We start from the raw sequence: 10,953 nt of genomic DNA, 5'->3' as shown, positions 1-10,953 counted from the left end.
CCCCCTCTTCTGTTACATCTTTCCTTTCAGAGAAGACACTGGGTTCATTAAATGCACGGAAGTATTTATTTTCTGATCCATTGATCTGAATTTCCTCCCACCTGAGAGAGGTCACAGGTCACAGCTTTGCTGCTCATCTTGCATTAATTTTCATTCATGGAGAACAAGCTGGCAGTGTGACCTGATCTGCAGCGAAGGGCCACAGTGTTCTGTAGGAGTTAACGGATGGCCACCTTGAACCTTTTTTGCCACTTGACACCCTTTTGAGTTGTAACTGAGATGCTAGATGACAGCGTATAGAGTTACGGTGCATTTCTGTCCCTTTGTCATGGTGAGTTGACATATTCTTCATCTATATGCATTTAGTCAAAATTAACTCAGAAACAGTGATATTCAGTGTCACTGTAACAAAAACAGAATGTCACATTGTTGTTTCCTCATCATTAAAAACCACAAATTTAATTGAGAAAATGTTGTGAAAGAAGCTATGGATGGAGGTCAAATCTTCTAGTTTTAAAAGCAAAGTATTTTTTAGGGCAAACAGTTCCTATTACAGGAGAGAGCTTTAGTGACATTACGGTGACAGTTTATAAGGAACAAAATTGTTGTACATGCAGCAGTTTCACTGTGAAAACTAACAACTCTACAATAACATACTGGACAAAGTCTTCACAATAAAAACTGTTGACAAAACAGTAATTTTGAAGCTAAACCAGCAACAATATTCTCCAGTGTAGGGACAGAGATTAGATCTATATTTAAAAGTTAAGTATTTTGAGCTGGATTTCAGCTTCTCAACAGATGGGGGCGTCTTTGTCATACTTTTTAATTCATCACTCACCACATTATGGCTTATAAAAGCAGCAAACAAACTGACACATACAGCGTGCTGTTTAAAAACTTGGATATGCCCCGGCTGAATTATTGAAACACTCTCGACGTGCACATCACACACCACGTGCATGAGCCACTGGACAGATTTTAATGGAACTCTCAGAAAGTTATCATTGGATGTACATCCAGAACTGATTGATTTTTTTTTTGGAGTCAACCCCATTCACCACAGCTAAAAGACCCTAGTAAACACTGACGTGGCTATAGATCAGTAAATTTTTACAGATATTGAGTTAAATTTGATATAGAAGTAGCGAAGAGTCATCCCCAACACATACTCTGAGGGGTAACACATCACTTGAGATCTTTGTGTAATGCACTGCATTGCAATGCAAGCTGACGGGTGATATGCATTATTTTTAAGAAATGCTATTTTCAATTATGAATATAAATTTAAGAGAGGAGAGGACAATTATCATCATCATTTTAGGGAGTGTAAAGATGCATAAAACCTCCTAAAATTTAGCATACTCTTTAAAAGTAAGCAAAGACTGTAGCTTTTTTTTTATTTGAGTTGTTTGTTTTTCTGAAAGGCAGAGTTTTATTTTGTGATTGCAGAGGGATTTTGTGTTCTTCAGAGTTGTTTTATTTAAACTCCTCTCTCTTTATAAGTCAATGTAAGATAAGGGCCCAAATATTACCTATGAGCCTTATTCCCTGCATATACATATTTATTAGATTCCACATTTTCTTATGCACAGATATTGATGAAATCCCTAATATTTTGCGTTTCTGCACTGAGAAATCATTGCATAATTTTGTCCATACGTGTTGCCAGTTACAGTCATCTGTTTGCAGGCGACCTGTCCACCACTTGATTAAAACAGAAAAGCATCCAGAGAATGTATGTGCAGCATCTGCTGAGTGACTTTACTGATGTGGTGTTTTTTTCTCCCAGTGTAAAGAGCTGATGACTGGTGGTGCACATCCCGAGCCTTACAAGTCATAACAGGATGTTTATCTGCATCACTTACTCCCCGCATCAGCAGAACACACTCACACAGAGGTAAGCGTATATGGCATGCACGAACAATTGAGGTTTCCTCTGTGTCGTCACTTTGGTGCTTTGCCTCCTGACACCATACGCAGTCACGCTTGTACGGTAAATTTTTAATCAGGCAACATAAATAGTGACACAAACAGGAACACTTCGTCTCACACAGTGAAACTTCAAACACGGGTTGTTTTTTTTATGCATTATCACTTACTTAGTTGTTAAATTAAATGTTCCAGAGATACAAAACAAACAGCAGAAAATATAATTCTGTACTTTTATACAAATTTAGATTAAAATTAGCAACTGAATAAATTAACAAAGATGTAGACATTAAATCAGTCGAGTCACTTTGCCCAGGCTTGCCCTTGCTGCCAAAGTCTTGACTCTTCCAGATCCCTGTAGAATATATAGGCAATCTATGATTAAGATAAGGCTTTACTTCAAATAGAACAGTGACAGACAGATGCTGAGTTGGTCTCTAAGGATTATTTGGTTGGATTAGCAGGCCAGCCTTAAGTCTCTGATATGCAGCCTGATTCCAGCTTGATGCTTGTTGGTCGCAGACATACAGGGCTGCCGTGATGCAGCTGAGCATCAGCGCACTCCATCGCCGACCTGATGTTCAGCTCGGTTTTCCCCCTGGCACCATCTTGTAGGCTTGAGACGCGAGTCTCTATCTTTTCTATCAGGTCGATGATTTTGCCCTTGTCCATCTTAACCTCCGCAGCCATGACTTCGAGCTGCTCTGCGGCTTCACTCAGATCAAACCTCTCTATCTCGGAGTTGATCCGATGTAGCTCCTCCGGCGAGAGCCTGCGGGACGCTGAGGGGGAAAGAGGGCAGAAGCTTTGGAGGTGCACCTGTAAGCTGCAGTAGTGGAGATAGGCGCAGCTGCAGCGAGGACAACGGTGGGAGCGTTCCCCTGTGTGCAGGCGTTTGTGGAGCTTGAGGTGGATGAACTGAGTAAACCGAGCTGGGCAGAGCTTGCACTGATAGGGCCTCTCACCCGAGTGCAGCCGCTGGTGGGTTTTCAGGTTGCTAGTGCTGCTAAATCGCTTATGGCACACCTGTTGTAGAAAAGGCAAAGTGTAAGATATGTATAATAAATACCACTGTGTCAACTGATGTTTTATTTTTTTTGTAGTGAAAGGCTTAAACAAGTAGCTGTAATTCCCAGTTTTTATGCTAAGTTAAGCTAGTAGCTGCAAGATTAATTAATTAATTTATAGGGATAATTCATCTGTTTTGAAGTGAGATCACAGGCAATACTTCTGAGCAGTAAGGATTTTTATTTTAGCACACACCAGTCAAAGTCATTTCAGTCTGGAGAATCAGGCAGAAGTTCTCATTGGGAAGTCAAGCTAACTGCTACTCAGAAAAGGCTAAATTAATACTGTATTTCCAAAAAAGAAACAACTAAAACCTCAAAAATAGTATAGCTATTCAAATGAATGCTTTATTGTACCTTTTAACATTGTGTCAATTTTGCATCATACGGTTATTTATATAGACTTTAATGTTATTTTCATGTGAAACACTAGTTGGAAAATCTGATAATCTGAAAAAAATTAAAACATAGCACCTGTGTAACTTTCTATAAAATTTGGGAGGTATGAGTTGTTTGAAATGGTGAAAAGTTGCTCCTAAATAGGACATCTTCCGAGTAATGGTAGGCCTAACTTAAAAGACTTTGAGATTGTTTTCCGTGTTTCTTCAAACTGAAAAGGACGCTGACTGCAGTCTGCTGCTGTCTAAACCAGCTTATCAGGAAACGCTAATTCAGCCCACTTCAGAAAATCTGAGCTATGCCTTTTAACATACATTTCCAAACTGTAAAAGACTTCTGTAAAAGGTGTAGCCTAACCTTGCACTCGTGGGGTTTCTCTCCTGTGTGGACCAGGTAGTGTTTTTGCAGGTGTGCCAGCTGAGTGAAGTTCTTGTTGCAGGTTTGACACCTGAAAGGACGCTCACCACTGTGCACCCGCAGATGGACCTGATAACAGAATATTACAGATTAGTGTTATTTTTTTTTCTCAGTTAACTCACAGTCTAGTCACAGTGAAAAGTTTTAATGTGGTGATGAGGTACTAACCTTGAGATTGGACAGCTGCCCAAAGACCTTTCCACAGATGTTGCACTCATACCGAATCTTTCCATTCTGCCTGGTGAGAGGGTAAGACAAGGTCTTGTAGCCAATGAACTGCCCTTCTCTCTTTGTCTGCCTGAGGTCCAGTGCATCTTCAATATTGCCCTGAGTGGCAGAGGTAGATATGGAAGGAAGGTAGTTCGAGGAGGCGGCCATGCTGATAGGTGGCGAGCATGCCCCAGGTGCAGAAGAGGGTGCTCTGTGGACTTCATGGTCAATGCGTGGAGAGCTGGCCTTGGTAGTAATAGTGAGGTCTGTGTGAAAATTGCTGCGAGAGGAGGGTTTGAAGTCTCTGAGGTCACTCGAGGGATTCTTGAGGTAGTTTGTCTTTTGGGAAACAAGGTCACTGTTGTCTTTGTGCTTATTGATTGATGAAAGAATGAGGTCTTGTTTGGAAATGGATGGTGCAAGTGGGAAGTCTTTGTATCCACCTGCCAAAGGATGTAGGAAGTGTGCATAGCTGTCAAAAGGCAGGAAATTAGATGACATGGACAAGTGTGGGTTAAGCTGATCACCGTAGAATGGGTGTGAATGTGGTAGAAGGCCAAAAGGGTAGTGAGGCAGCAGATAAGGATGCCTCAGAGCGGACTGGACATGATTGGGCACAGAGGTTTCTTGGTAAGGTTTGGCTTTGATGGGGTCTTGACTGTGCTGAAAGGTGAAGTTCAGACTGGTGGGGACAGAGGCATTTAGTGCTGGACTTTTGGCAGCTGCTGAGCTGCAGGATTGCGGAGATGCCAAAGAAGCATATCTGTGGCCATGGATAAAATCGGAGCTGGGCTGGATTGGGTAGAAGACACTGGGACATGAGGGGAAAACTGCTGAGATGGTCTGATTCGTGGAATTGTCCAGAAGTCTCGGGCATTTAGATTTGGGGGGCACATCTCGGAGAATCTCAGTGACACTGTGCCCTCGTTTCTCTTTTGTCTTCTCATTAGCCTGACTTTGCTCTGTTAGAAAAACAGACAATAAAGAGATGACATTGGAGAGACGTAAAACCATTTTATATACACTACAGGTCCACTCAGTGACACATTCAGCCACAACAACAAAGTGATATGCTCACATGTTCTTTGTTTATATCAATATTGTTTCACATTTAAAAGGACAAGGTCTTGCTCAGGTAGTTGTTTTTATCTTTTAAGTATTGCATGTGTATCAGGTGTGCTTGTCTGTGTCTCTAAGACCTTTGAACTCAGAAAATGGACACCAGAAGCGAAACAATGGGGTTCTGATCAGGATAGAGATAGCATTACACTGGTAAATACAATATGTTATCTACATTAAAGAGCTGGTCATTTGTAAAGGTGTTTTGTTATCAGAAGTAGAGCAGGATACACAGGAAACGGGATACAAGAGACAAGTTTTCATCTTAAAATGACTGATGAACCACTGATTTCACCCAGACATGAACAGTCATAAAGAACTCTTGATGGTGTGGTAAATAAACTGGTCTCAAATGATCAATTAACTTCAATAAGATGCAATTTTTTTCCAGTAAATTCTTCATACAGAGTACTACATACAGATTCAAAGCAGCATCTTCTGCGACCAAGTGAACACTTGAAGTGAAGTCTTAAAGTTTGCACTTTTTTGGCTTCCTATAACTCGACTTGAGACCTGAGCCGTGGCAGAGGAAGATAAAATACAGAGGTATGCCTGTGTATTTAACCTACTTTTGGACACAGTTAACATCAACCCACATGCAGCAGAGCAAGCCTTATCTTTTGTTCACTCCTTTCTTACTCTGCCCCTCACCCCCTTCATTTCCAAAGAGCCCAGCTCTTAGCAAACAAACAACGAGCTCTGAGAGAGATATCAATCTTTCAGCAGGTCACCTTGTCAGGAAGTTAAAGTAGTCACTGGAGGACTCCCTACGTCTCTTCCTCTTGTAAGAGCAAAACAAATAAGAGGAGTCGTGCCAAAACACCATCAGTACCTCCAACAGCTACCTCTGTGAGAGCACGAGAGTGTGTAATTGAGCATTTTGTGGCTGCATTTGGTGTCTATAAATGAACAGCTGAGGCTATTAAAAAAAGGGAAACCATTGCCTAAAATCCTGAAATTGGTCTCATTTTACTCTGGTGCTGCACCTGTGGACAGCCAACTCTTTGTTTTCAGGTCTCTACTATGATGCTTTGTGCTCTGCTTCAACAAAGGGGGCCATGGGTGTGACTAACTTTTTAAACATCCACACAAAGAGTGTGTCAGTCGGTCACTGCTTTGACAGGAAGCTTCCACAGAAACTGTCCGAGCTAAATACGTCTCAAAGTGTTGGCACGAAGACGATTCTCAAAACACTTACCCTTTTTCTCAACACTCAGCTGGCCTAGTGGAGGGTATTTACAGCGTTGGCCGAATTCAGAGCAGTACCACACCAGGAGCTCCTGGCCGGGCTGAAGTGGCTTTATAGTGTAGAAGAAGATGTCCAAGCCACTCTGACACGCAACCAGATTCTGCTCCTCTACAGAACGTGCTGGGCTGACATAACGCATCCAGTTGCTGTGGTCCTCGTTCAAACCATCCAGGATGTGGTGTAACTGCCCCTCCGAGAAGACCTACGGCGTAAGAGAAACAACGCGACATGGAAGAGAATTCTGTTAAAAATGACACACCGTCGTGCTGACGTGTCCTTGTTCTGACATCATGATGTCATTGTTCCCCAAACTGTTTATGGTAAATAATGTACATTCATTCAGCTGGGGTTGTGGCTGTTTGTATGTGGCAGCACAAATCATCTGTAGTTTTGAAAGCAACTCTGAACAAAATTTTCACTGTATGACTGGATCACGCTCCGGGTATCTCGCCCACTACTACTATCAGTTCTCACAATTGTAGTGAGTTATTCTCTCCTTTTCCCTCCCCGCTCTATTTTTTTTATGTTGTCTGCAGTTTTGAAGCATGACTTTGTTGCTCGAGTCATGACTAACCAACCATCTCTGTTATGGCTACTTAGGTTTCGGTTGAGCTTAGATTATTTCAAGGTTGCAAACTCCAACCTGTCGAGTTACAAAGAAGAGCGCGCGCGTGCGTGTGTGTGTGTAATGGAAGACGCTTTGATGCTGCTGATTTATATTATAACATCACAGTTCTCAGGCTTAAAGCCACTTCCTCGCTTAGTCATTGTGAAAGTTTGTGAGTCTGGAGAAGTGCGGACATATGTATGGTGTATTTACTGGCAGTGATACCACGGCTGAAAGAAGCAGAGAGAGAAGAAACTCTGCGTCACTGAAACCAAACAGCTGTGTGCGTGTGTGCGCGAGGGACCTCAGAAACTTGTGATGGCAAACCTATTTGACACATTATTTGCAATATCCGAGCATTGGCACAAAGACTCAACTTTAACAGGATGTCAGTCCTTGACCACAACTGTTAACCTGCGCTACAACACAGCCACTGCAGCGTCTCCAGCTGGAGCCGCAGGATGTGAACAGTTTTGAAACACTCACACGTTATTCACTTACCCTCCAAAAGTATCTCCTGTCAGCATTTTTCGGCAGGGTTTCATTGGTGTAACTTTCCCCAACAAAGGGGCCAAAACGTGTCCCTTTGGGAATCAGCTCCTTGCTCATCACTCCAAGCACCTGTTCAACGTGGAAGACACAGAAAAACAAACAAGTTAATTCCCAAACTTGAGACTTGACCAGAAACTCTAATTAGAATCACATAGAGGGATTTTATTCTTGGGGAAACGGTCATCTTTATCCGACCCTCCATTCTGAAGGATTCTTTGTTTTGATTGCTTCAAAGTAATAGTAAATTAATAGAAAAGAATTACAAATTTTTGCTCCTTTTGGTTTTCTAATACATTCAATGTTGTGTCAAAGTTTGTACACGGAAAATGATCTATTTTTTTTTTCTAAGCCTGCGACACAACGTAGTCTTTCCTTCACATGCTGAATATTTCATAAGCCAATCACCGAGTTTTCATCAGCTCCTCAACCATATTAAAATTTCACCACTACTCTTGTTCTGTTACCTCCGGGTGTGAAACTCACTCCTCTTTCCTAAGCCTTCGGGCTGAGGAAGAGTGGATAAGGTGTCATGGTCACACCCTGACTGGTGAAGTGAGTTCCACGTTCAAAAAGCAAAAGCACAAAAGCCACGGTAATGTAGTCTCTCTTTTATCTTACAGTATCACTGGTATAGTGTACGTTGCTGGATCAACCACAGTATACATAGCCGAACTGCTTAACTCAACTTTATCCAAGTAGTTTATTCCTCTCTCAGTGACTTTGTTTGATGGCTTTTTATTCAGGTGCTCTTGTGTGGCAGATTAATGCAACATATCCATTTTTTCAGTGCCAACCAGACTCCAGATAAGTCAGCCATGATCATGCTGGTATTTAGCCACAGACATCAAACCTGCCTCTGATTACATCTGAATATCACCTTTTATCTACAGACCCATCCTTAATCTTTGGTTTCCTTCTTATGAACTGTCTAGCTGGGCAAATCTTTTATCTTGCATTGACTAGACATTGTGGGATTTCTTTACTCTTGTCCTCTAATTGGACCACAAACTATGTTCACTCAAAGGACTATTGGAGGTGTTAGCCATGTCAGGGGTCCCCATGCCTCAGATTTGTTTTATAGTGTAATTTTCTGCCAGAACAAAGGGATCTAAGGTAGCTGCTAATCATAGTGCCCTCAGGCTAATTGCCAAGAAGCTTGGCCATTGTCTCCTGTTTTGCTCCAACACACACAGAAGAGCGGAAAGACCCAAATTGGACAACAACATGTCAAGTACTTCCCTCCTGTGGATGGATGAGTGGATGGAAGGATGTCGGAGTGACGCAAGGAGTTGGGAGTCTCTAAAAACATAAACAACTCCCGCACTAAATGTTTTTTATTTTGATTTAATTGCATAATTTCATGCCATGTTTTTTTTTTTTTTTTTTGTAAGACGACAAGCATCAACTTGTTGCAGCTGCAGATATCTCAAAGATAGCAGGAGAGTCGTGTGTACCTCTGTTGTGTTGTGGCTGCGTTTCAGGGTGAGATTTCTGGGTAGGGACCTCACGGCTTGCGTCTTGTCGTGGCTCCTGGGCTCTTCTTCCAGAGGCTGGTCCTTCACGATGTACGTGCACTTCTCCTCAAAGTCTGCCTCGCTCCATGATCTCATATCGACATCCTGTGTCCCTGACATCTCTGCAGTGGTCACTCCGATGCTTTGTGGAGGCCTTTCTGAGGTTAACATGGCTGTGGTGCATTCAGAGGAGGGGGCCTACAGGAAAGAAAGAAGCAGAAAAATATGTAGTCAAACATTTTAGCAGTCCATGACAGTAAGAATATACTGGGTGACAGGGATGATAGGTAAAGCAGATTTCTTTGAACTAATTCTAGGGTTTCTTTTAGCAGCACAAGTGTCCTTTGCCTAATACATAAGGAGAAATATCAGCTTACATTTTACATTTTTTGACATACAGCACACTACTATCCTACTTCTTTGTTCCAAAACTTAGGGAAAACAGCACCTACATGGAGACAACAGCTGTATCGGGAGAAGTCCAGCTCTGAATGGAGCTAAAATTAGTTCCCTGAGTGTGAATTAAGACTTGCTATAGAGGAAGCAGCGGCAGATTTGGGATAAAAAATAAAAAAAATTTAACTTCAGCTGCTACTACCGGACAAACAAACTTCAAAGTGCTCACTGCCCCATTAGCCCCACTGTCCCGTACATCCTGTGACTCGCCAAATCACAAGCCCGAGGCTAGAAGGAAGGAGTGTTTTGCACGCCAGCCCCGAGGCAAGACCACTTTCACGAGGAAACAAGCACTCCCGGTGAATCAACCTGACTTCCTTTAAACTGACTTGGCTCTCAGACAAGTTTGAGCTCTCTTTCTCTTTCTGTCTGTTCATTGCTTTCCCCCCCACACCACCTTCTTCTCATAAAGACTGTGGTCTGATAGCTCAAGCCTGCACGACAGCATGAAATAGAGAAGAGTGAATCCGCAGTGCTTCTTCTTTATCAGACTCATCCATTTGCTACTAAGATGGTGGCTGATAATAGTTGGTAAGCACTCATGTGTTCTCACCTGATAAAGAGGTTTGACTCAACTCAGGATTTAAACATAACTGAGAACCGAGGGGTAAAGTGTAAATTAACGAATTGCTAAATTATAGCAAAAGTAAAGCTTCACTTTTTTATGTTTCATTTTTTTAAAGCTGAGATAAATAATCAAATGTTAAAAAGTCTGACAAAACTTTAGCAAACAAGAGAAGCAAACTCTGCAATAACAAACTCTGACTACTCACTTTCAAGGAGGAGAAAAAAAATGCAACTTAAAGTGCAGCGAGATGAGATTTAAGCCCAAAGTTTCACCCTATTTTTCTCTGAAGCGTGTTACCACAGCTGACTCGGAATGACTGTGTCGAGTTTGACAGCTCACTCTGAAACCAGTGAACCTAGTGACACAGCAGAAAATATATTCTGAAAATCAAGACGTGACTCAAAAGCTCACATATGTGGCCTGCACGCCGGCATGTATCAGTTTGACTCTAGAAAGCACACTTGAAACGTCCTCTTCCTGAGACACTCTGCAGGAAATAAATGAATGAGCAAACAAGGCAGAAAAAACCATTCTGTAGTCCGAAACAATCCAGAACTGAGTAAAAATCTTTCGCCTGTGTTTAGAGCAATTATCGGAGATGCACACTTACTCTAAAGCCTTGAGAGGAGCCACACATAAGGGAGTCTGTCTTTGCCCTCCTTGAGCTTGAATTTCTCTGATCAACCAGCGGCGGTCGCGTGTTTTTTTCTTTTTTCTCTCTTCTGCCGCTCACCCGACCTCAGTCGAAGTGTGACCGGACTGCGTGGCTGAGTGCTGAGTGTGGAGGAGGAAAGGTGTGTGTCTGAGAGTGTAAGAGAGCGAAATACACTCCCTTTTCCTCTCGTGCTCCCTCCCCCCCCCCC

The 10,953-nt window shown here is 42.3% G+C and overlaps 2 protein-coding genes across 2 annotated transcripts in view; one reads left to right on the top strand and one right to left on the bottom strand.

Annotated features, from left to right (window-relative positions):
- LOC108233349 (prolyl endopeptidase) overlaps window positions 1-10,953 on the top strand; it is a 34,683-nt gene that overhangs the window by 1,836 nt on the left and 21,894 nt on the right. The window contains exon 2 of the mRNA XM_037981584.1: window positions 1,793-1,900. The gene's annotated coding sequence lies outside the window, so the exon portion shown is untranslated. The remainder of the gene's footprint in view (window positions 1-1,792; window positions 1,901-10,953) is intronic.
- On the bottom strand, window positions 1,990-10,900 carry prdm1c (PR domain containing 1c, with ZNF domain). The gene is made up of 7 exons (XM_017411800.3): window positions 10,701-10,900; window positions 9,007-9,264; window positions 7,502-7,621; window positions 6,343-6,595; window positions 3,984-4,987; window positions 3,756-3,884; window positions 1,990-2,958 (listed from the first exon to the last, which is right to left on the bottom strand). Exons 1-7 carry the CDS (start codon window positions 10,725-10,727, stop codon window positions 2,404-2,406), a joined length of 2,346 nt encoding a protein of 781 aa, XP_017267289.1. The 5' UTR covers window positions 10,728-10,900; the 3' UTR covers window positions 1,990-2,403.

Source organism: Kryptolebias marmoratus, linkage group LG19 (assembly GCF_001649575.2).
Source record: "Kryptolebias marmoratus isolate JLee-2015 linkage group LG19, ASM164957v2, whole genome shotgun sequence".
Lineage (NCBI taxonomy): Eukaryota > Metazoa > Chordata > Actinopteri > Cyprinodontiformes > Rivulidae > Kryptolebias > Kryptolebias marmoratus.
The sequence above is the reverse complement of the archived record's forward strand: the minus strand, read 5'-3'. Positions and strand labels throughout refer to the sequence as shown.